The sequence below is a fragment of the Kogia breviceps genome, chromosome 15 (genome assembly GCF_026419965.1).
Source record: "Kogia breviceps isolate mKogBre1 chromosome 15, mKogBre1 haplotype 1, whole genome shotgun sequence".
In the NCBI taxonomy this organism is placed as follows: Eukaryota; Metazoa; Chordata; class Mammalia; order Artiodactyla; family Physeteridae; genus Kogia; species Kogia breviceps.
The window spans coordinates 60,707,910-60,734,101 of NC_081324.1; the positions used below are offsets into that span (position 1 = coordinate 60,707,910).

The 26,192-nt window shown below is 47.3% G+C and overlaps 1 protein-coding gene across 1 annotated transcript in view; it reads left to right on the forward strand.

The window, feature by feature from the left end:
- Positions 1–26,192, forward strand: part of RAB31 (RAB31, member RAS oncogene family) — a 111,939-nt gene that overhangs the window by 20,406 nt on the left and 65,341 nt on the right. Inside the window, exons 2-3 of the mRNA XM_059041277.2 lie at positions 21,190–21,269; positions 25,723–25,804. Of these exons, the coding sequence (XP_058897260.1) occupies positions 21,190–21,269; positions 25,723–25,804 (162 nt within the window). The remainder of the gene's footprint in view (positions 1–21,189; positions 21,270–25,722; positions 25,805–26,192) is intronic.

Here is a 26,192-nt window from a genome sequence, read left to right on the forward strand (position 1 = left end):
TTCTGTGGTGAACTAATGTTCACCCAGAGGCAACTCATACCATCATGACACATCTTCTGGCCCCATTGCACGCGTGCTAGAAAGAAGGGATAACAAAAAAGCAAGTTTATTTGGGAAATGAGGTATGCGCGCTGCCTTGTGGGAGTCTGCAGTGGCAGCCATGGCCTCGAAGGAGGCTTTGGGGGTCGTGAGCTGTGGTCTCCAGGCAGTGCAGACGTGCTCCTCCTGGCCGGCACCCTGGGGTCCCTGGGTCTTGAGCCCAGACCCTGTCAGGGAAGCTGCTGGTCCTGGGCAAGACCCCGGCACATGCTGCTTTGAGGCAGGTGGGACTCCTACTGAGGCATCGCATGCTGTGAAGTGTGAAGTGGCCAGTGGCATCCCTGGGATGTGGCAGACAGGGTCCTGGGATAGGCAGCTCCAGAACTGGGTGGCATCGCTAAGTGACAAAGACACATCACAAGAACTGAAGTCGTGGGGTTGGAATTGATGAGCCTTCACTGGGAGGACCTGACCTTTGGGAAGCCACGTTCTTTCCCATCTCTGCCTCCCCGGCTGGGGTCCCACATGTGGGCTACCAGGCGGCTCCCCCGGTGCTTTGCTCGCTTCGCAGGGCTGTGGCAGAGGGTGGGGCCATGCCTCCTGGCCTGGACTTCCTGTAGCTTCCGTGCATGTTTCATTTAAGGCACCATCTACCTTCCGGCACTTCGGCAGCCCCTGCTGCCACCCCGGCTTTGGGAAGCCCTCCCCCCGGTTGTGGTTACTTTTCACTGGCGCCCTGATTGCTGTCTGGGGGGACGACATCTGGAAACGCTCCCCTGCCTTCCGCATGGCACCCGTGTCTTTGCTGAGCTGATGCAGTGCCCACAGGTCGTACTGCTGCGGGGCCCTGGTGTCAGGCAGGGGGAGTCGGTGGCCTCTTGATGGGAGGCCTGTGGCGTCATGGTGGCTCCATAGCCACCCTCTCTCCTGTCCAGAGCTGTCCTCACCAACAGCCTGTCCGGGAGATACTGAAGTTCCTTGCTGACCACCCGGCAGAGCCAGTGTTGGCAGCGCCAGGGGAGGGAGGCAAGGTCCGATGCTGAGAATTAAGTTTGATTTGAGGAGGTCTTTCCAAGCAGGAGGGTGTTGTCATTGGGTAAGAATCACTGTCACCATGCAGAATGGGCGCAAACAGCAAGGCAAGGTTTTTGAGGGTTTCATAGAATCCTAGGGTGCAAACTGCCTGTGGATGCTTCCCGTTGAAGAGCTGGTGGGCCTTCTGGGAAGTTCCTGTCACAAACAATCACCCCGTTTGTCCCAACAGGAAGAGTAAAGAAATGCTAATGCCACAGGGAACAGCCAAGTCCTGTTGAAGTGGCCGGGAGGGGGCTGGGCCTTCTCTCTGCCAGCTGCGTGCTAAGGCTGTTCTCAGTTCTCATCATAGCTCTTGTCTTCTAATAAGTGATAGGTTTTTATTCATAAACGTAAATGGGAAGATTCCCATTTTAAAAGCAGTGTAGGGACTTCCCTGGTGGCGCAGTGGTTACGAATCCGCCTGCCAAAGCAGGGGACTCGGGTTCAAGCCCTGGTCCGGGAAGATCTCACATGCTGCGGAGCAACTAAGCCCGTGCGCCGCAACTCCTGAGCCCTCGTGCCACAAGTACTGAGCTCGCACTTCTAGAGCCCGTGCTCTGCAACAAGAGAAACCACTGCAATGAGAAGCCCGCGCACTGGGACGAAGAGTAGCCCCCACTCGCTCGCCGCAACTGGAGAAAGCCCGCACGCAGCAGCAGAGACCCAACGCAGCCAAAAAAAAAGCAGTGTTAACAGGCTCTGAAGACCAGTGACAATGCTTTAGTAAAGTCAGCCCCTAGACCTGCTTTGGATGGAAACAGTTTTGCTTAAATTGATTTATTTTCCTTGAATATTGTGATTTTCTTTTTCAGTTCTGTGTGATAACTTTCCCTGTACAGGCATTACCAGCATATGAGGAGGAATGATTAACAGATGTACAAATAATTTTCATATGCTTGAAAGCCTCAAAACAATGCGTTTGTTGCAGGGAATAAAGAGGACAGATGTAATAACTGAAATATTTATATATATATCTCAGTCACTTAAAGAAGAAGTATTGCATTAGGTCAAATAATAATAGCCGAGTGTTTATATGAAGCCAACCTGTGACTGCCTAGGTTTCTCCAAGGGCTGTTTCACACGAGGGCCAACTCTCCATCCGGGCTCCCAGGTGCATGCCAGGCTGGACCCTGGGTGGGTTTGGGAAAACTCCTGGGTCTCCACTACCCGCGTTTGCCGTCTTGCAGCCCCGGTCAGTTCTTTGTCCCGTGTCCGCTGCCTTTGGTGTCCTCCCTTTTAGACCAGGGTCTTTTTTTTTTTTTTTTTTCCTGTATGTGGGCCTCTCCCATTGCGGAGCACAGGCTCCGGACACGCAGGCTCAGCAGCCATGGCTCACGGGCCCAGCCGCTCCACGGAATGTGGGATCTTCCCAGACCAGGGCACGAACCCGTGTCCCCTGCATCGGCAGGCGGATTCTCAACCACTGCGCCACCAGGGAAGCCCTAGACCAGGGTCTTGTTTGCAGAGAGATCTCCTCGTTAGCCCCCAGATTTCTCCATGACGTGTGGCCTGTGTCCTCCCTAACGGTACAGCGGTCGTGGGACCCCCTGGTGCACGGTGGCCCATTAATCTTTTCCCATTTTAGTTCTCATTTTTATTTAGTGTGGAGTTGCCTCTCCTAGTTCCTTTTCTCGTCCACACCTTTACTTTTTTCTCTTTTTACTTCCTGTGTCATATTGTGAGGAAATTTGGAATAAGCAGAAAAGGTTTCTGGGTGTCCCCAGTGGAAAACTATGCATCATGTAAAGAACAGCCTTCCAAGGTGTCTGATTCTAGCCCTTTCTTGTCCTTGGTCTGCTTTTTGCCTCTGTAAGTTATAGATAACTGATAGCAATGCAAAATAATTACAGTCTACAGACATGGAAAAAACATCTATTTGGTTAAAATGCCCTCCCCCAGCATCAGGAAAAAAAGTCAGTTTCTTGTCCATTTGTAAATTCATTTCAACCTTTAATTGGATCATTCCTTTAATCCATATACATTTGTGCTTCTCTGACTTCTGTGAATTGGTTGTAACACCTCACTAATACTCTCATTAATAATGAGGTTAATAAAGACTTTAGGGCTTCCCTGGTGGCGCAGTGGTTGAGAGTCCGCCTGCAGATGCAGGGGACACGGGTTCGTGCCCCAGTCCGGGAGGATCCCACGTGCCGCGGAGCGGCTGGGCCCGTGAGCCATGGCCGCTGAGCCTGCGCGTCCGGAGCCTGTGCTCTGCAACGGGAGAGGCCGCGGCAGTGAGAGGCCCGCATACCGCAAAAAAAAAAAAAAAAAAAAGACTTTAACACATGTTCATTCTATATCTACAAGTCAGAATTTTGCCTACGGTAATTCTTCTTTAACATAACAAATATGTTAAAGAATCAAAAAATAACAAAGGTGCTCTGTGCTTCCTGGTTAACTAGTGACAAGAAAGGACCCTAGTAAGAGGAAGTTGGATGCAGAAAGTGGAAGAATTAATCCTAAAGGGTTCAAGACATGGGAAGTTTTTCTCTTAATATTGGAGCCATCATATATGGATAGCGGAAACGTAAGATGTGCAGCTGCTGTGGAAAATGGAAATTTGGCTGCTCCTTAAAAAGTTATAGACAGAATTACCCTGCGACCCAGCGATTTCACTCCTAGGTATATACTGCAAACAGTGGAAAACAGGACTGCAAACAAATACTTGTAATGTGAACGCTCACAGCAGTACCATTTACAACAACCAAAAATGGTGGAAACAACCCGAGTGTCCATCAGTGGAGGCTGGATAAACAAATTGTGGTTTAGACACAATGAAATATTATTCAGCCTTAAAAAGGAATGAAGTACTGATACACAGGACGATGTGAGTGAACCTTGAAAACATGACGCTAAGGGAAAGAAGCCATTCACGAAAGATCACGTACTGTATGATTCCATTTGTATGAAGTGTCCAGAATAGGTAAATCAATAGGGACAAAGTAAATGTGTGATTCAGAGGCTGTGGGGCAGGGAGAATGGTGAGTAATTGCTTAATGAGTATGGAGTTACTGGGGATGAAGAACATGTTTTGGAACTAGATGGAGGTGTGGTTACACAACACTGTGAATGGACTGAGTACCACTGAATTGTTCACTTTGAAATGATTAATTTGGGGTTATGCGAATTGCACCTCAACAGCAGCAAAAATGAGCATAGGCAACTTCCACATCTTGAGTAATTAGGAGGGGGAGGGTTTAGCTCAGCAGTTTTAATGTTTTCCTACCAGAAACACATGACACATAGGACACCGACAGAGGAGTTGACCCAGGAAGCACACTCCCACGAGTTCCTAGGCTCATGAAGTTTCCAGCAAGTTTCCTATAATTCCACCTCGTCAGCTTTGCTAATGTTGATTCATACAGATTACACGAGCCATACCCCACAGAGGCAAGAATCTATGATTTGGGTGATGGCCATTTAACATTTAGATGATATTCAGGAGTCTGGGGAGAAAATGTTAGCGTTAAAATTACCTTTATATAGAGAAGCTTAAAGAATAATACAGAATACAGAATTTGTACCCTGATCCCTGTACCTGGATCACATCTGTTCATACTTAAAAATAGATATAAGGAACCCTTTGTATTGGAATACAAAGTTCAAATGCGTCAGAAAGGTACAGAATAAAAAGTGCAGCCTTCCTAACCTTCGATCATCACTGTTAATGTGTCCTTGTGGTTTTTTTTTTTAAAGGAAATGTTTCAGGCTTGTGCTCACACACCCAGATTTTTTTTCTTTTTAATAAAGGTGTCATAACAAATTTGTAAATGGATTTTTTCAATCAGTATATCTTGGAACGCTTTCCATACGTATTGGCTCCTACAGATGGACTTTATTCTTTTGAATGGCTGTGTAATCGTCATGATGATAATCAGCATTTATGAACATCTGCGGGATGCCGGCGCTGTTCTAAGTGCTGTGGACGTGTTATCTCATTTAATCTTCACGACAGCCCTATGAGGCAGTCCCTCCTATTGCGCCTCTTTTACAGAGAGAACTAGGAAGAAATTTAAATTTCGTGCGTCTGGCCCCAGACCCACGCTCTGACCACCCCAGATTCTCCTCCCCTGTGCAGTTAGTTTGTGGGAAGGCGGGGGTTATCACTGCTTCTGGTTTACCCCTGACGGTTATTTTCTCTTCCTCCTTCGTTACAGCATCCCCTCGGATGTGTGTGCCCTGTGTGTCTCACACTCCAGGCTATGACCTCTTGGGGTCTCTATTTTATTGGAGTTCTCTTCATGTTGTCCTGCAGTTAAAAGAGATAGGGAATAACTCAGAAGAGCAAAACAATTATGATTCAGGTTTGCAAAATTATTCCCAAGAGTGGCTATCAGATTTTGATCTTTTAGCCCAGAAAAGAGAGTGTGCATAATTTCGATAGCTTGGCGTGCATACAGAAAGAAATCACGGAGACTCTTCTCTCCTGTAGGGGAGGTAGGTCCTAGATGTCCCCCTGGGATGCCACATGGCTGAGAACCACACTGAGACTTTCTGGGTGTCCCCTGCCTGCCCTGCTACGTGGTGAATGGGTCCCCAGGATAAAAGGCGGGGCTGAGGAAGCCCCTAATCCCTGGGCACCTCAGCCCTTGCTGTTTATTTCTTCCTCTTCTTTGCTCTGGGTCATTGTGTCTCCCCAGCTGATGAGCTCCAGATTGAATTGTAGCTGGTAAGCCAGCCCACGGATCAGAGGGTGGGGCGCTGGGGTACTCTGTGAGTTCGTGGCATTGTCAGATGCGGGCATATTGCGGAGAACAGTTGTGCACTGCGGACGCACGTTTTGGCTTTTTCGGAGAAGCAGCAAACGGATACTGCAGTGTTGCCGGCCAGCCTGTTGCTACTGTCTTGAGCAAGCATAACAGCGAGCCGGTTTGGATCTAGAGTCAAGATTAAACGTCATAGAAAACTCAGACTCCAAAATGTTTTCCTTTGGTCAGCAGAACAGCAGGATGCTGCCGCTGTCTGTGTGTCCTGGCTGACCCTGTGTTTCTGGCCGCCAGCTACAGTTTGCCATTTAGATCCATTTAGCAGAAAAGGATCCCGTCTCATAAAAATGCAGGCTGGGCGTGTGCTGGGAGCTCATTCTTAAATATTCTAATCCTTTTTTGGGAGAGAGGATGGCACACAAAATAGGAGACCGTGTAGGCGGATTTACCAGCGTGTTTTCATATGCGTCAGATGCTTGGGAAAGTCTCTTTTATGCCAGGTTGGGTAGGACACAGATTAGTGGGTAGGAAATCAGAGTTTGAAATTAGCTGCTCAGGTCACGTGGTCAGATTGCAATAGAGCAGAAGTTTGTGCTCTGAGGACAGAGAAGGTCTGCAATCCCTCTCCTCACCCCCGAAGGTGTCCAAACCACCAAGTGAAGAAACACACTTCCTTTGGTTCATCTGACCAAATTATTCTGTCAACTTTTGGCCTGGTTGCCTCAATCTAGCTGAAATCTTCCTGCCTGCTGGAGAGACAATTTGGTGGGGGAGGCAGGGCAGTGTGTGATGGGTCCCCGGAGTCAGAACATGAACAGATAACAGGGTCCAAATTGAAACCAGAAAGGTGATTTCACTCCTGGAACAAGTCATTGTCTTTCCTAGACCATTGATTTTTCTTCCTTGTTTCATTTTCTAATAAAGTCAATCAGTTGTCTTTTTGTAAAGCTAGAACATACAGGTGGACATCTCCTAACAAATTAGAGGCTGCACATGTCACTTAGATTCTGAGTGCATGTGTAGCAATGCCTTTAGACCTTACCTTGACATGTGATGCAGATGGAATACACCCAGGGCTAGCGAGTGGCTAGATGCCTTGGCCGGAGGCAGCCGGACGTTGGTGTTGGCCAGGCCCAGACATCAGGTGGCATTTTCCAGGCTCTCTTTTGATGGGAGAGCAGCACGTTATGAAGTTGTGGCTTGGCCATAACTTCCTGCAAAAAAATAGCATGTGTGATGATGTGATGACAGAGTCAGGGGTGGAAGGAAAGGAGCATGGAGATGGTGTGATATGACCAGGGGTCAGCTGTAAAATCCTTACAGATGTTTCCCCCTGGGGGTCAAGCTTCGGATGGGCAGCCTCCTACTGCGCTGCTAGTGGCCATTGGGAGGTTCCAACGTGCACTTGAGACTCAGTTAAAAAAGTAAGAAAGATACATGGTGTCCCACGGAACCCAGAGCAGGAATGCAGCTGGGCCTCGGGAAGGTAGGGGATGTACCAGAATCCCGTCTTTGGGCTGCTTGGCTTAATGTCTCTCTGCAGAGCTGCTTCCCTTCTCCGATGCAGGGAGTTGAAAGGTGGCCGCCTCCAGCCTCCACTTCGCATGGTGTGGCTCTAGCCTCAGAGGGCTTCATCCCTGTGTTTCCCAGCCTCTGTGTGTGTTTGGGTGGGTAGCGGGGCACACTGAAAGTCCTTTCCCCCAGCGCTGGCTTGTGTCGATTGTAAGTCTGTCTGTGACACCACCGAGGCTGGTTGGTTGAGCAGAAATGTGAAATCAGGGGCTTGGGGGCAGTTGCAGCTTACACAAGCTCAGGGATTTTCTGTATTTGGTGGCACAGTATTGAGAAGATCCTAATAGATCATTCTCTTAAAATTTCTATTTCTGATTATATCTTATGCATTGTATAGTGTCTTAGTACATACAGTATTGCATATGTGCCACTTGTAAATAGATATACACCTATCAGTATACACAGCTCATTTTCTGCAATGTGGGACTTGTCCTTTGTTCACATTACATGTAGGATGTTTACGCACAGCGTCTCTGGGAATACTCAGTGATTCATACAAAGGAACAGCTCCTATCTTGAGAAGCATAAACTGCATATTTTCTTTCTTGACCCTAAAATAAACTTTTTTTTTTTTTTTGTGGTACGCGGGCCTCTCACTAATGTGGCCTCTCCCGTTGCGGAGCACAGGCTCCGGATGCACAGGCCCAGCAGCCATGGCTCATGGGCCCAGCCACTCCGTGGCATGTGGGATCTTCCCAGACTGGGGCACGAACCAGTGTCCCCTGCATCGGCAGGTGGGCTCTCAACCACTGTGCCACCAGGGAAGCCCAAAATAAACTTTTTTTTTTTGTTTTTTGGTATGCGGGCCTCTCACTGCTGTGGCCTCTCCCATTGCGGAGCACAGGCTCCGGACGCGCAGGCTCAGCGGCCATGGCTCACGGGCCCACGCGGGATCCTCCCAGACCGGGGCATGAACCCGCGTCCCCTGCATCGGCAGGCGGACTCCCAACCACTGCGCCACCAGGGAAGCCCCAAAATAAACTTTTAAAAGAGATTTATATCCACAGATCTAGAAGTATCCATAAGCAGAATTTCACAGTGTTGGTACATGAAGTTCAAAGACGTACTGATACCCTCCTACCAGCGTGAAGAGGAAGGTATCCCACGCTGTAGAGTTGTAACCAATGTATCTATACCTATTTACATAAAATTATGTTTTAATATAAAAATTAACCAAAGTTGTTCACTTATAGGAAACAAACTGCCTGTTATTTCACTTTGACATTTCTTAGCTCTGGACTTTTTCCTCCCTAACTTTTGTTTTTGGAAAGAATTCTGTTTTTACTTTGCCCGTATTTCTAGTTAAGGTAAGTTATCTGTACCAACATGAAATAACTAACATTTTGTTCAATCTTTTTTAAAATTGCAAATTATTTTATTAGGTTCATGCAGCATATATTTGCATGATAAAAGCATTTTTATGTCTATGAAAGCCTGACCAAGTTCTTTTTTAGCTTGCATCTTTTTTCTTCTTTGAGATGTAATTCACATATAACATTACATTAGTTTCAGGTGTACAATGTAATGATTTGACATTTGTGTATCTCGTGAAATGATCACCACAATAAGTCTGGTTAAGATCTATCACCTCACATAGTTACGATCTTTTTTTCTTGTGATGGGAACTTTTAAGGCCTACTCTCTTAGAACTTTTAAATGTACAACACAGTATTGTTAACTCTGGTCCCCAAGCCATCTGCTGCATCCTCAGGACTTGTTTATCTCATAACCGGAAGTTTGTGCCTTTTGACCCCCTTTGCACGTTTTGCTTTTGAAAGCCCTCCTGGCCCCGCACGCTGAGATTCTCTAAGGATTTGTTGACCTGGGACTGGAGATGGTTTCGTGTTGGGGAAAGAGCGTACGGGGAGGCCGAGGCCTGGAGTCGGCTGGACCTCCTTTCTGCCAGCAGTGTGCTATGACGGGCACTGGGCCTCAAGCTCTCCATCTGAGAAATGGGAATGATGACCTCACAGGGTCACCATGAAGAATGAATGCAGTAATAAATGTGAGTGCTCTGCCAGCTGGAAAGCCTTCAGAACGCAGGCTGAGGTCAAGAAAGGCCATGGCTTCAGTTTCTCCTGAACTTCGGAGCAAGGGCATGTGCCAGAACATTATGGAGAGGGCATCGTGAGGGGTCAAGGAAAACCCATGGGCCCGAGCAGTCTTCCCCCGGGATGGGGGCATGTTGTCCTGGGCGTGATGCTCCTTCTGTGTCACGAAGAAGAAACTCCAGACCTTGAGGTCTTGCTCTGGGTCACGTTCCTGGGTGTGTCTCTCCTGTGCTTGCAGGAGAGGATACATCCCACTGATTCACCAGCACCCGACACGGGGCCTGCTGTGTCTCACACGCGGGATGGGTTAGCGAGCGGGAGAGAAATGCACCATCACACCTGTCGCAGGGTGGGGCCCCGGGTGGTGTTTGTCAGGAGGCACTAGGGTAAAGGATGGAGGTCAAGAGCTCAGGCTTGGAAGCACAGACTGGGTTCAGTTGCTGACCCTTCCTGGGCCTGTTTTCCCAACTGTGATGGGCAATAGTAGTACATCTCTCAGAGATCTGGGCTGAAAATAAACGAGATGATGCAGGTTAACATGGAGTCTAGCTGAACAAAACGTCACCATCACCATCACCATCACCATCATCACGTGACTAACATGGTCGGTGTTATTAACAGCTCATCGATCATCGTGATTCGGAACTTGGAAGCCCAGAAGCCCCATTTGTCCTGGAGCTTTGCCTGGAGTCTTTGCCTTCTCTTCCTTTTTCCCTGAGTCATCACTTTCATTGTAATTTTGGCTCAACTGGGCACGTGCACTTACTTTTTAGCTCAGGTTCACTGCAGCGCTCTTGATCTTCACCTCTGTCGGCGGGAACATCCTCCTGTCTGACAAGGTTTCAGATTAGTTTTCCATTCTGGGGGTGGGGGGTGGTGGCTGGTATTTTTCAGACCAGAGCTGTGCCTCAGCATTAATGACATGGCGTTGGCTCTGCAATTTAGCATCCAGCCAGCAGTGGAGGGCAGAACTGTGGTCATGTGCTTTCCTCTTTGACCTTCAGCTGGTCTTTGGCTGGGGAGCAGTGGGGGACACCGTGCAGGAACCAGAGGGCACGTATCCATGGCTTTACTGCTTATTGTCGGCAGCGCACCCACTCAGGCTGTTCCTGGGGAATTCATCCACGTGGTCCGTCTTCATCTCCAGCCCCAGAAGCCACACCCGTCTTCTCTCCTTTGGACAATGAAAGTAAGAGGGTGCCCCATCTTTGACCCTGGAGGCTCATCCTGGAGGCTGAGCCCTGCTCAGAGGCTGCCGGGTAGGGGTTCTTCTGGCAGGGGCAGCTGTGATGCAGGCAGCCTTGTGTTTCCTGGACGAATGTCTTAAACTAAGTGTGATAGTTTAGCACTTATTCCCAAAGAGCATAGATTGAAAGTGAGGGGGGTAGTAATTTCCCTCGAGCTGGAAATTCCCACTGCTGCCTTCTATGTGTGTTTTGTAAAGTCTCTGAAATGCTTGCAAAAGTGCCAGCTGACCGAAGGAACTTACGCCATGAGAAAGTCATGCCAGCGTGATAGTTACAGGATGGCTTTTCTCACACTGTAGGCCCAGCCCCTCCCTCGGACACAATTCCTCCCTTTCATGCAAGTCCCTTTTCTGACACTAGTGTGGGAATCAAGCCTGGGGCTTGATAGAGTTGACTGTCATACGTATAGGACGATTCCTTACATGTCATGGGTCAAAAACTATGGTTATTTAATGGGAACAGTGATAGAGTCAGGAAGGTAGGTTAGTTGTGAGCAGAAGCTAGTATCCCCAGCTTATCAGTACCATGCAGGTGTTTGCTCTTGTTTGCAGCCGACAAGGGGACAAGGGTGCGTGTGCATCCTCTGTAATCTAGTGTCGTGATTAAGGATCACAGCAGTTAACTATCTACATCACACAGGATCTCGGCTTGGGGGTCAGCGAAGCATCGAGCATTAATTCAGATGAGCAAGTGGTCTGAGGATGCCAGCTGTCAGGCTTGTCAGAGTCGGGATGTAAGAACGGTTCCTTCCTAAAAAGGGGGTGGCACCCTACTCCCTTGAAAAAGCCCTGCCCCTTCCCCTGTAAACTAAAGCATCTGCCTCCCCATCATGAGCCTCCCTCCTCCTCCCTTTGTCTTTACCCTTTAAAAGTAAATCCCTTTTGCCAGGTGGGTGAGAAGTCCATCTGTGAATTTAGTTCTCACTCCTTTATTCTTTGGCCACTGAATAAAGCTTGTCCTGTGTCAAAAACAAACAAACAAAAATCGGTTCCTGGGCTTCCCTGGTGGCGCAGTGGTTGAGCGTCCGCCTGCCGATGCAGGGGACATGGGTTTGTGCCCCGGTCCGGGAAGATTCCCACAGGAGCGGCTGGGCCCGTGAGCCATGGCCGCTGAGCCTGTGCGTCCAGAGCCTGTGCTCCGCAACGGGAGAGGCCACAACAGTGAGAGGCCCGCATACCGCAAAACAAAACAAAACAAAAAAACAAACAAAAAAAACGGTACCTTCTGTCCTCCCTGCACAACCCAACGTGAGCACCAGGCGAGCTCTCGATGTGGAGTCTTCGCTCTGACACGATAGACTGGCCACCGTTATCTGTGAAGATGCCCGGCACATAGTAGGTGCTCAATAAAAATGCAGCAGATGAGCGCAGCCTCCTAAATACCTCTGTTTCCTGTTTTGGTTTCCCTCCAATCCTCTTAAAGTTCCACCCCTGGTGGGGATCGTTGGTTCCACTGCCCTTAGGACAAGTCCAGGCTCCAAAGGCTGCTGGAGAAGAGGGGAGGGGAGGAGGGCGAAGCCTCCTTATCTGATTTCCGATTTCCGGCGCCCTTGGGGTTTACGGCAGCCCCTCCCACCTGAAGGCTAAGTTCATGGTGTGGCCGTACCAGCCGATCCTAAGGATGGGCAGAGCACCCGGGATGGTCATGGGGTGCCAGGGCTCTGATGTGTCCGTTTCCAGGACTGTGTCTGCTTCAGGACCCCATTGGCTGGGGGCAGAGAGCTCGGTGAGAAAGGGGAGGCCAAGTGTCAGTGTTTTATAACCTAACCTGGGGACTGACGTCCATCACTTTTACCGTTTTTCTACTTTTTAGGAGCAAGTCGTTAGGTCCAGGTCACACACAGGTGACCAAACACCAGGAGTCAGGGATCACTGGGAACCACTTTAGAAGCTGCAATTATGATCATTCTTTATCCTTACTTGCTAGATCTGCAACTCGGGAACAGTGAATATTGAGTGTTTTGTAAGAACACGACAGAATAGAACAATAAGATCCCACATTGGTGCCGGGAGCCTATGCAGGCCAGGTGTCCCGTGGAGCCAGTGGGTTCCCCACCAGGAACGGGGCAGCTCGCGTCTCTGCCGTTTGTCTGATGACCTGTCTTGCCCAGTCACCAGCCCACACGTGCGTTGCTTGAGAGGAAACAAAGGTGGTAAAAGAACAGTTGGTTCCTTGGGCAGGAGGTGCGATTTAAGTAAAACACTGGGTTAAAAATTTTTTTTAACAGTTAAGGTCACACCTTCTAAGACTCAGATACTCTGAAATTTCTGCTTAGCTGCACAGAGTTTGTACATCGGGACAGAGTGCGCTCTGGAAACGCCGAGAAGCAGTGGAGGCTATTATAAGAATAACGGAAGTGGAGGGGTGATGGAACTTGCCTTTCTTCCCCGTTTAAGAAGTGTCTTCCTTCTTCTTCTCCTTCTTTAACTTGTCTGAGGAGTCAGGCAGGAGGAGAACTTCTTTCTGAACCGGGGCCTCTGCTGCTCACCTTTTATCATGCCTGATACGTGACCTTGGCTTCCCTAGAACTTCTAGGACGTTCCTTTGCCGCCAGCAGGGTGGAGAAGCCACCCCCTCTCTGGGGCCAGAGCACTTGATGACTGAAAGATTGCTAGACTTTGGAATCCTCCAGATCTGCCAACTCTGGAATAGCAAGAGGCACATAAATTTAATAATACTAGAAAGGAACAGCATTTTTTTTTTGGCTGCATTGGGTTTTCGTTGCTGCATGCAGGCTTTCTCTAGTTGCGGCGAGCGTCGGCTACTCTTTGTTGCCGTGCGCCGGCTTCTCATTGCGGTGGCTTCTCTTGTTGCAGAGCACAGGCTCTCGGCGCACGGGCTCAATAGTTGTGGCTCCGGGCTTAGTTGCTCCGTGGCATGTGGGATCTTCTTGGACCAGGGGTCGAACCCATGTCCCCTGCATTGGCAGCTGGATTCTTAACCACTGCGCTACCAGGGAAGTCCAGGACAGCATTTTAAAACAGTATAAATATTTTCTTACTAGGAACAGCTTTTTGGGGGTGGATGACATCCTAGAAGTGAGATCACTGTGCTTTTGAAACACCCATCCAACAGTCAGAGAAGATCAGTCATCATCACCAGACAGGCTGCTCTAATTCCCTTCTCTGGAGAGATGCTTCCAAGATTTAAACTTGACCAGTGATAGGAGGAGACAAGGCAACTTGACTGAAGATCTTTCCACAGGCAATAGAAACAGAACCTGCAGAGAATCTAGATAATGGACTTAATCAGACATGGACTTTAAAACATGTGTGTTCATTACGTTCAAGGAAATAAAAGTCATGATTTCAAGCTTTGGCATGCATCAAAAACTGTACAATAAAAATTTTATGGTGAAAAAATACAATAATTGATATCAGGGAATCAGTAAATGGGTTCATCATCACATTAGGTACATCTGTAGAAAGAACTGGAAGATAGGTTAGAATAATTCCAAATTGAAACTCAGACAAAAAGATGGAAAATAAAGAAAAGAATATAAAAGACATATATGGTAAGGGAAGAAAGTTTAATACAGGCACAGTTGGAGTCCCAGAAGGCGAGAAGAGGTATGATAGACCAGAGACGATGCTCGAAGAAGTGACAGTGGACATTTCTCCATAGAAAATGCCTGGCTGGATAGCAGGAGCTTTAGTCACTGTCCTTATGACTGTTTGGCCCACTTCTGCTCCTACGAAAGATTGGGATTATTGGCAATATTACTGGAGTCCAAATGCAGGAGACCGTGTTCCGCAAAGATCTCTTTACTTCTGGGGCGTTCTGCTTGGACTGCAGGCTTGGTTCACACTGGCTGAAACCCCCAGGTTGGAAGTAGAATAAATTTTCCTATGGAAACAATAGTACAAATGGATGTCGGGGTCTTCTGTTGTAGAGTGCTATAGTGCAGGGGCAAGCTTGGGAAATAATCATTTATTTACAGCATTATGTCAACAGAAGAATACACACCTGAGTTTCAAATGATGGGTCAACAAATGCAGTTTGGAACACAGCTGTCAACTGTCCCACTGACGTCTTGGGGTGGCCTGTGTGATCTCAGTCACTACGGCTCTGTCTTTGATTCCTTTGAAAGTTTAGGTCTGATGTGTAAGTGATTTGATTGCAGGGATCAGGACTTAATCTTGCCTCCCGTCTTTGTATCTTGCGGACTGCACAGGCACCAATAAGTCAATGAGGGCATGGATGCATGCCTTCTGGAGAGAGAGATGGTTTGGCCAGTGGGTATGGGGGAGGGGAAGTCTGGAGGTCGATGAAGCCTTTGCTGATTATAGGACTGCAGGCAAGTCACGTAAACGTTTAGAGCACAGCTTCCTAACGTGGGAAATGTGGACAGTACATCTGTCCTCTGAAGGGTTGGTGTGAGCACCCAGTGAGATAAAGGAAGTAGACGTGTGCCTATGTTCCCTGTTGAACCATCTAATCATCTCTCTTGGGGCTTTCGGCCTCCTCATTTTTGCTTATTTCTTCCTATGCTCTAGCAGGATTTTTTTACATTTCTCCTGGGCAATTTCTGTACCTCAGACATGGCACCTTATTCCCTCAGTGTGGACTTGAGACTGTGTTCATATACATCTAGAGGATTGTGGACGTTTCCAAGCTGTGTTCACTATTGTCCTTGGGACCTCAATCTAGGTGCTTAAATTCATTTATGCTATTTGTATGCTTAAAATTCGGTCTGTAAGCAGTTTTTCCCATGAGAGTAAACAAAGTCTAGTGCCTCCCCACATGGGTGTCATGTGCAGAGGTGTGTCCAGTGTCCTGGGCAAGGCCTTCACTCCCCTGGGTCAGACTCCACCCTGCTCTCAGCTTCCCTCACTTTTGGGCTCAGAGGATCAAACTGTCAGCCACCCCGCGGTTCTGCCTGTTTCTCTCCACCCACAAGACCTGGCTGGCCTCTCTCATCCTCCTAAATTCCTGACTTAACTCCCTCTCCACACATCACACACTTAAGGCTTTTTAGAAGTAATGTAACACTTAAAGTCTAAACACTGAAATAAATGGGTGACTGAGTGAAACAAATAAACAAATAAATGTAAAAATCCTTGCTGTTTGGGTTCTGATTGCCAGACCAGAGACAGATGCTGGAGTTATCATTTCCATAGTTCACATTATGTGCAAATAGTATTCTACCTCTTTGATGTTTTGATAGGTCTGAGATGAAAGCTTCACGAGTACCATCTATGCCATAATTTATTTAAAGTTACGTTTTAGGAGATTTCTAATTTTTATAAATAATACCTCAGTGAACTTTTTTTGTGCTCTTTTTTTTTTTTTTTTTGCGGTACGCGGGCCTCTCACAGTACACGGGCCTCTCACAGCTGTGGCCTCTCCGGTCACGGAGCACAGGCTCCGGACGCGCAGGCTCAGCGGCCTTGGCTCACGGGCCCAGCCGCTCTGCGGCATGTGGGATCCTCCCGGACCGGAGAACGAACCCGCGTCCCCTGCATCAGCAGGAGGACCCCCCAACCACTGCGCCACCAGGGAAGCCCCCTTTTTCCCTTCTTTTAACTTCATTCTTAGGAATGGAATTCCTGAGTCTGTAGGTCTTGTTATCGTTTGCAGTTTCCTTTCCACAAGAGGCATGTGGATTTATAATGTTATCAACAGTATACATTCCTTACTAGTTTCTCAACCTTACTGCCTGTAAAGATGTCTAGAGCGTCTGTAGAGCAGCGCTTCGTGAGTTTGGAGTGGAGGGGCTGGGAGGAGTAGGTGGAAGGTCGGGAGAGGGCAGCTGTCTGTCCTGGGAACCCACCTTGATCGGGCCATAGTGATTCTCTGCAGAGCTGGGTTGAAAAGGTTCCTGAAATAATGTGTCCTGAGTTGATTTGTGATGTCTTCCATTAGAGCAGGATCATGTAGCAGTGATATAGCTGCCAAGGGTTTCCCGTTCTCTATTCTGAGAGGTGGGAACCCTATCTGCAGCCTGTTGCCCTAGTCCAGGAGTGAAGTAAGTGACACCTAGAGGTTTATGTGGCAACAGCTGAAAGTTTGTGGTACGTGATTCCATAATTCCAGATTTACATGTGATTAATAATTGGGACCGTTCAAACAGCAGAGAGTATCATGGCAGAGTATGTGATTGTTCACAGAGCATTGTATTATTAGCCCCAAATAATAGCAACGTCTGTGGAATATCAGAAGAGGGGTCCATTTCCCAGGAAGTAGCAGGAACCGATAGCTCGGCCTCACAATGGCTCTGGTGTCAACCATACAAGTTAGAATACAAAGAAATCCTGATTATCCCCCAGGGAGGATTGTAGTAAATTTTATTCCTGCTTTGTGCAGTCAGAAGTGGTTTTATTCTCGTGGAAGCTACCTAAATGTCCATCGACAGATGAATGGATAAAGAAGATGTGGTATATATCTGCTAGATCAGCCGTAAGAAGAATGAAATAATGCCGTTTGCAGCAACATGGATGGACCTAGAGATTATCATACTAAGTGAAGTAAACCAGTCAGAGAAAGAAAGACAAATACATGATGTCTCTTATATGTGGAATCTAAAAAAAAAAAGTTACAAATGAGCTTATTTACAAAACAGAAACAGAGCCACAGACATAGAAAACAAACTTATGGTTACCAAAAGGGAAAGGCGGGGAGGGATAAATTAGGAGTTTGGAATTAACATATACACACTGCTGTATATTAAACAGATAAACAACAAAGACCTACTGTACAGCATAGGGAACTGTACTCACTATTTTGTAAGAAACTATAAGGGAAAAGAATTTGAACAAGAATATACAGATATAGATATAGATGTGTGTGTATGTATAGCTGAATCACTGTGCTGTACACCTGAAACTAACATGACATTATAAATCAACTATACTTCAGTTTTAAAAAAAAAATTGGTTTTATTCTAATGCCTCCCCGGTAGTTGGCAATATGTCCCCCTTTCATTAAGGCAAAACCCAGCAGACGTATCTTTAGGACGTGTGACTCTACTATGGAAGGTAACTCTGGAAAGCAATAGTAAAAGCACTCCTTGTGGGTTCTAGAAATGGACTTTTTTTAAAAGAAATTTACATTTGGCAGGGCGGTTGATTTAACCTGATGAGAGCCTTTAAAGATTTCACCGGGACTCAGAAAATTAGATTCTGCCTCTGCGGCCTGTCTGTGTGACCTCGGCAGCCACGCAGCTTCCCCTTGTGCAGAACTAGAGGCTGGACAGGGCTGTGCCAGTCTCCTCATCTCAGGGAGTGAACGAGCTTCCTTCCATCGGTGTCAAGTCCACCAGAAGTAACAGGGCCACGGAGAGCGATGAGCAGCCCGGGCCTCGGCCCTTCTCTTTCTCCTCTGCCTCCTTATCCACCCAGGCTTTCCTGCTTCAGACCTTTGCGATTTCCTGTGGGATAGTCGTGACTCAGGGCGTTTTCCTCCTGTGTCTGTGTGTCACGGTATGAATGAGGTCCTGCAGGAAAAGGAAGTCACCAAGCTGAGTGATTCATGAGAAGCGCCGGCATCCTGCCTGGCTCCTCTGCCATCCTCAAGCCGGGCCTTCCCCTCGTGGCTGGAGGGGGAACAGCAGGCACGGGAGGATGACGAGGTCCCCAGGTCATCACAAAGCCATTGGCCCCACAAGATGATTTAGGCCGTGCTTTGTAAGAATATTTTCCTTTTGGAGAGAAACTAAAACTTTGCCTATCCTTTTGTCCTGTTATTTCCTTCCTGTCAGTTTTATACGAGAGAGATGTTGGGAGTTAAATTGTAAAAAGAAAAGAAGCACTGAGTTTATTTGGTGGAAGAACGAACTTCAATCTAAATTGGAGCAGAGGCTGTGGCTGCTTTAACTATGCAGGACCAGGGGTATTTTAGCTTGAGTTACCCAGAGAAGATGATGAATAGAGATGAATAATTTGGAATTTTAGCTTTGGAATATTTCATCTTTAAGGGAATTTTAAGGGTTGGCCTCGCAGGACCCTTGGGCTGTTTGGAGGATTTGGAGCCAGTTTTGAGCTGAGCCCTCGGGTAGAGCAAATGGATGTACTCCAAAACATGCTCCCCCCCCCCCCCCCCCCCCGGAGCAGAATCCTGACCTCAAGGATGCACCGGGCTGGAGCCCTGGCGCCAGCCCCTCCCTTAGAGGGCGAGCTCCCTGCTGCTGGGCGGAGGCTGTCAAGGGGCCGTGGTCCCAGCTGAGAAGGAAGGAGGGCGGCCTGGGTGGCAGCCCCGTGCTTCCGTGTCCAGTGTCTCCTGGGCTGCGAGGACCTCAGGATGGCAAGGGTCTGCTCATCCACGGGGGCTTTAAGAGCAGCTGAGATGGGAAGGCGGGCCTTATGGCTTGGGGGGAGTGAGGAATGTTAGCTGCAATCCCTCCCGAAGGTGCAGCTCAGAGATAGCAGCGGCCTTGATTTGGAGTCTGGGGGGCTGATGTTTCCATTCTGTCCTCACCTCTCTGAGCCCCGCACATCCATCCCCGCACTGCAGAGAGACAGTGCTTGGTGCGGTTTCCCTGGGGCTGGGGACCAGCGCAGGCCGCGTGCACCGCACCGGCAGGCGACACCTTCTGGACACTGATTTTCTGAGGATCCTGAGCCCGCAGCCCTCTCGCCCTAGGTTTGCTGGAATGGTCCCCTGAATGTAGGAACGAGAGGGCATGCCCGTAATTCAGATGGGCAGTGGTGTTTCAAATCTCATTTCATATTGCAGTGTCTAGAGGAAAACACCTTTTTCTGAGTTTCAGCCTTTTCCCCTTGATCTGTAGGCTTTTAACGTTATACTTTTAAGAGAAGTGTATCAGTATTTTTTTTCCTTCTTGGGCTAAATGTGTCTCGTTTCCCTTTCACTATCCATCTCAAGTCTCCGTGATGCCCTCAGAGCAGGGCGACAGGACTTTTCCGCGCACCCTGCGGCCGCTCTCAAAGCACAGCTAATGGCAGCTGGGGCAGTTGCTTTGCTCTCCTTCCCCTGCTTTCTGGGCAATCTCTCGACTTCACCTTGTAACTCTCCCTTTGAAATTTCCACTTCTACCATCGTATTTTTTATTTCTGAGGGGTCCCTCTTAACTTTCTGAATGATCTTCTAAAATTGCGTACTGCTCTTTTTTTGTGGGTATAAATGTCTGGTATTTCTTAGCTGAGCCTTTCTTTTTAAAAGATTAAAATGCATCCCCAAAGCTCTGTTTGCACGGGGACTTGTGGGTGGGTGCACACGTGGCCTGTAGTTGGGGGACGCCACATATCAGCGTCTGCAGGGTTTTCCTCTTCCCCAGAGGGGCACCTTCGCCTCTTTCATCTGGGGTCTCGCAGGCCAGGGCAGTAGCCCCGGGGCCCACTGAGCTGCGTATGGAGTCCCGAGCCAGCCGGTGGCTGATACCCAGTTCCTGGAGAGTCAGCCTCCTGGGTCCTTATGGAATGTCCCTCTGGTAACGTGCCTGGGGCGCCCGGGGTGTTATTTTGCGCAGCTTTTCACCTGATTCTGATTCCAGCGTTGCCCTCCAGCTCTTGATTCTTTCAGGGAATGTCGGAGTGGACTGACTTGCTCTCCTCCCTGCAGGCCCTTTGGCTCCAGGGACACCCCCTCCCCCAACACTGCTTCTCCCTGTCATCACCGGTCTGATGGTTGTCTCTTCTCCCATCTCTTTGACCTTGTGAATTTGTGTTTTGTATTCCTTGAACCATTTGACCAAGGGCTTTGGAAGGGACTGCAGAAAAACGCATGTGTCCTAGTTCCAGTGTGTAACTGGACCCTATCCTAATCATCTTTAAAGAATTATTTAACAGAGAAAGAGCTGAGATGCGACCTTTATATAATTGAGCAAAGCTGGAGGTTCTTATGCAGCCATCAGATTCTAGAGAGAAAATGTTAGAAATGCAAGAATTAGAATTCATCATTTTTACAGGGCGATACCTAGAAAAATAGATTACATCTCTTTAGAGTGCTAAAATTTTGAACAAAATCAATTCTATTTCTAGCAAAACAATGTGATGCATTGCCATATGTCTTAGACCCCTCCAAAAATTTCCAAATTTCTGGAAATAAATGTACTGTGAACATGCCAGTTCTAGGTTAGTTATTGTATACAGATGGGACATGTTTCTTTTTTTTTTTTTTTTTTTTTTTTTTTTTTTTTTTTTTTGCGGTATGCGGGCCTCTCACTGTTGTGGCCTCTCCCGTTGCGGAGCACAGGCTCCGGACGTGCAGGCTCAGCGGCCATGGCTCACGGGCTCAGCCGCTCCGCGGCACGTGGGATCCTCCCGGACCAGGGCACGAACCCGCATCTCCTGCATCGGCAGGCGGACCCTCAACCACTGCGCCACCAGGGAAGCCCGGACATGTTTCTTAAACTTATTTTTACCATACTTCTTTTCATTTTATGAAAGCAATACGATTTCACTGTTGAAAATGCTGGTATGAAATAGAGGAAAATATCCCGCTTCCCACCAACTGGAAGTAAGCTCCCGTGTCCTGGGTTGTTTAGACTCAGTCAGAATCGGCAGCCTCGATCTTCACGGCTGTGTTCTCTTCCTCTTCCAGGACACCGGTGTCGGGAAATCGAGCATCGTGTGTCGCTTTGTCCAGGATCACTTTGACCACAACATCAGCCCAACCATTGGGTGAGTTCTCACCTGTTCTTCTAATTCACCTTTCCTCCTTTCTGAGCACTCAGAGAGGTCACCTGTGTCTGAGCCTTCAAGTGGGTTTCATCCCAGCCAGTGAGTGAGATCCAGTCCCAACTGTAAAGACTTGGACAGAAATTCAGGGACTTTTAGGCAGTGTGTCCGGCCTTACTGTCCCTGTCAATCCCCTCCATCCCCCCAACCAGCCTCCTCACACTGCAGCCTAAGGCCATTTCCTTGATCTCCAAGAGCGTTATTCTGCAAATCATGCTGGCTTTATTTCCAGATGGAAGTCGAGACTTGGGGCAAATCCCTGAGGGTTCTGCTTTGACTCACCTGCCTGGAAACCGGGAGCGCATCCACTCAACAGCAGAGCTGTCTGCGCAGCCTGTGGGCCGATTGATTTTCCTTTCCTGGCTTAATCCAACGTCAGCGTCTCCTTTCTAATGCTTGGGAGGGGAGGGGAGGGTTGCTCACCCCAGACCACGACCTTGGAATGTAGGAGCATTTTCCTGTTCCATTTTCCCCTTTCCTACGGATGCCTTTGCCAGATGCTCTTTTGCTGTGCTGTTTTGCAGGTGCCTGATATTTCACTGTCTTAGAACTTGGCCTGGCTTATTTTTCTCCCTGAAGACAGCATGCTCTCTGCAGAGAGCAAGGTTTGGTCTTCCTCAGCAGAGAAACAACGTGTGTGTAAATTTTGAGAACTGGGTGGGATTGATGAGGACAGGACAATGGTCTCCATCAGCCGTAAGTGGAGAAAATTTATGGCGGGGCACACAGCGAGCTTCTGACTCACAACAAGTGAGTCCTCTGGGAGCCCGGCTCTCTCCCACTGTGATCACTGAGCTGGGGAAAGACGGAAGGCTGTGCAAGGGCAGCGTTTCAGCAGCGAAAGTTCATCCTTATCATCCTGTGACTCATAAGAAACCCAGGCTGCTGTTCAGGCAGATTGTCGGCACCCTAAACAGACGTCTGTGTGCACCTCCCTTTCTATTTCGACCTTTACAAGGAATTTGTGGTAACTTCTCTGCCAGATTTTGCTTCCCGCAGAGAACGAAGTCAGTTCAGCATTGCTATGCCCATCGCTCGAGAAGGCAACCAGAGGGAAGAGAGGATGCCTGAGAGTCTGAAGTCGTAAGCGAGCAAGGAGGCTGAAAAAAAACCCCAACCAACCAAAAGAGCAATGGTTGTCAGTCTTCATTTCAAATAGTGATAGTCTTTCTCCTAGTGGCAGGCAATCAGGAACAGAGAGGGGTGTGTGCATGTGTACATGCATGCGCGCGTGTGTGTAGTGTGTCTGCACGTGTAGGTATATACGTGCATATATATATGATACTCATTACTGCTATGACTAGAGCTGTTCCTCACGGGCTTACTGTGTACCAAGTGCGGGATTTCACAGCTATCATTTCCTCATTTGACCCTACAACAGCCTGTAGATCATGCAGAATAGATTTGGGACCTGTTTCACAGGTGAGCAAACTGAGGGACTTTGTGAGCCCCCGTCCCACAGGCTGGCGGCGGGACCTCTACATTCCCTCCTGACTGTGTCATCAGATTCTTCTTTGACCAGGGTCAAGGCCATCTCTCAGGTCTCAGATTTACGCCCCTCTTATGTGTAAAGTGAAGGGGTTGGCCTGGATTTTTTTTTTTTTTCCCCAGTTAGTAAAGTCTACAATTTTAAAGGCACAAACTTAGTTTTCTAAGCCTGAGAACTTTTTAAGGGCAGAGTTGCTGTATTATTTATCCCATTGCCTAGAATATATTGAAAAATGAATGAAAGTCTGCTTACATCGAAGTAGAAACAAAAACAAAAATAAGTACCGAGACAAAATATTGATATAGATGTCCACATAAAATTTAAAAAAGCATTTTTGGAAAAAATCCATAAGCCAAGTTAAAGGACAAAGATTTAACTGGAAAAATATTTTTTAAAATATACTGTGACAAAAAGTTGGTGTAAAATACTCAAAAAGTACATAAGAAAGGGATGAACATCCCAACTGAAAAGTGGGAAAAGGTCATGAACTAAAGATTCACAAAAGCAAAACAAGTGAACAGTAAACACTAAAATGATGTCCAGACTTACGATAACCATAACAAAAACAGGAATGAGATGCCATTTTCTATGTGTCATCCTGAAAGATTTGAAAGATTCTTGGTTGGGAAAAGGTCATCTCATACACTGCGGTGGGCATATAGGTTGGTACAACCCACCATTTGGTGAACATAGCAACGTGGAGAATATATGCTTCTAGGAATTAAGTCCAAAGAATAGTTGTACAAGGACACAAAGATTTAGGTACAGCGATATTCATGTAACTATTGTCATAATAGTGAAAAATAGGTGATGAAGATGAACTTACATCCATAACATGGTGTGTAATATGCAGTCCCTTTAGATAATGATGTTGATCTGTATTCATAGAAATAGAAAGATGTCCACAATATATAAAGTGGAGGAAAAACAACATTTACGTATCATCACTTTGGGGGTAAAAGTTGTGTAAAGCTCCTTTGGAAGGACATATACCAACTTATTAGCAGTGATTGTGGCTAGGTAGTGAAATTACAGTTGATTTTACTTTCCTGCTTTATTTTCATTTTTTGAATTTCTTTTTTGTGAAATACTTAATATTGCTTTTTTTTTTTTTTTTTTTTTGGTGGTACGCGGGCCTCTCACTGTTGTGGCCTCTCCCGTTGCGGAGCACAGGCTCCGGACGCGCAGGCTCAGCGGCCATGGCTCACGGGCCCAGCCGCTCCGCGGCATGTGGGATCTTCCCGGACCGGGGCACGAACCCGTGTCCCCTGCATCGGCAGGCGGATTCTCAACCACTGCGCCACCAGGGAAGCCCCTTAATATTGCTTTTATAATGAGAAAAATAGTAAAGATATTTTTATTTTTGGAGTATGTTTGCTCTGACTGGTAATCTGGGATGTATAGTTTAAGAACTCTTAAAGAAATGAAATGTCATGGAACAGATGCGATATTGATCATATTAGGTCATATCACTTAGAAATATACTTAGAATTTCCATTTAGTACAATTGTATGTTGATAATTAGAACTATTAACCTTGGTGTGTGTGTATGTTGTGGGAACAGTGTGGGAACTGCAGGGCCGAATACCTTTCTCCCTGGGACTTCTGTAGTTTGCCTCTTAGTCTTGGGGGAAAGGAGTAGAAATTGAGGAAATATTACTGGGATGAGTTCTGAGTGGTTGGTCGCAGGGCTGGACTCTGCACTGGACCAGGAGGGCCTGCGGGGTCCATGAAAGTGAGAGACGCCCTGACATGTTTCCCCTGCAGACTCCAGTGTGCGTCTCCTAAGGAGAACATGAGGAGGATACCATTATTGTACCTAGAAAGTTAGTTCGATTCAATGATAATAGCTGACATATAGGCTAAATTTAAATTTCTCCAATTGTCCTCAAAATATCTTTGGAAGCGCTTTTCCTCCTAATCCACGGTGTCCAGGGTCCAGTCAAGGTCCATACAGTGCATTTGGTTGTTTTGTCTCTTTCTCTTCATCTAGAACAATTCCCCTGCCTTTTGTTTTGTTTGCTTTTCATGACACTGACTTACCTCCGAGCATCCAGGCCGTTGTCTGGTAGAATGTTCCCCATTCCAGATGTGCTCGATTGCTTCCTCATGATTAAATTCAGATTAAACATTTTTTGCCCGGAATGCTGCACAGGTGATACGTGTACTAATTGCATCACATCAGGAGGCTCGTCATGTCTGGCTGTCACAGGATTGGAGAGGCTTGCTATTTTTTTAATGAATGGGAAGCTTTATCCAGTACAAGGATTTTTACATCTTTCCTGAGCACAAAGAAAAAGCTTTAAGCGGAACTATGCAAAAGAGAAAATAGCAAGGTTTCATTATCTACTGAGAATTTCAAATCCTTCCTTTTTCTTGGAGAAAACAAATGTTTGTTAAGCTACGCATCTTTATCCCTGCGCTTAGGCAAGCAGGATGGGAATGAGATACAGTATTCTAATTGTTTCTACCAGTGCTGGATTCATAGAGCAGGGAGTATGCGCCACTGTTTGCACCTCTGCAGGGCCCACACTGTCAAATGCCCAAATACCAGCTGCTCTTTCACTCTTCACTGTGGTGATAATATGTTTTTAAAATCTAAGGTTTTATCTTCTTTCCTGATTTCAGGCATAATATCTTAGAACAATTGAAGATACATGTTTTGGAAACAGTGTTTTGAATGCATTCTTTGCCTTCTCCCCTGCTAAACCCCCCGTTGGACTAACAGAAAATGCAGAATATTTTTTTTTGGTGACAGGACTCCACACCCTTCTTTCCTCTCCGTGACCACTGAGAGGAGAGCTTCTGGAGCCTGCAGAGGCTCCACCTTCACTTGTTGGAAACAGGAGTCTTCGTGAAGGTTGTAGGGGTGATCGGTAACGTGGAGATGTCGGTTTTCTTTTTCAGGGCATCTTTTATGACCAAAACAGTGCCTTGTGGAAATGAACTTCATAAGTTCCTCATCTGGGACACTGCTGGTCAGGAACGGGTAAGAACGTACTGCTGCTGGCTTTCTAGGGAAAATCCTGGGGGAAAAAAAATGCCAACGACCAACAGTTTCTTTGTATTTGGCAAGACTATTGGTTGCTAGTGATAGAAACCCAGCTTGCAATAATATAAGCAAAAAAGGAAATGTACTCTTCAGCTATGAGAAAAAGAAGGGGGCAAAATAATCTTAGGGTGAGGTTGAGTTCCACTCCTGCCAACGTGCTGTCCAGGGCGTCCGTCTCTATTCGGTTTTCTTGGCTTGCTTACCTTTATTTTATTTATTTTTAATTTTTTAATTCTTTATTTTATTTATTTATTTATATTTTTGACTGCACTGGGTCTTCACTGCTGCGTGCGGGCTTTCTCTAGTGGCAAGCAGGGGCTACTCT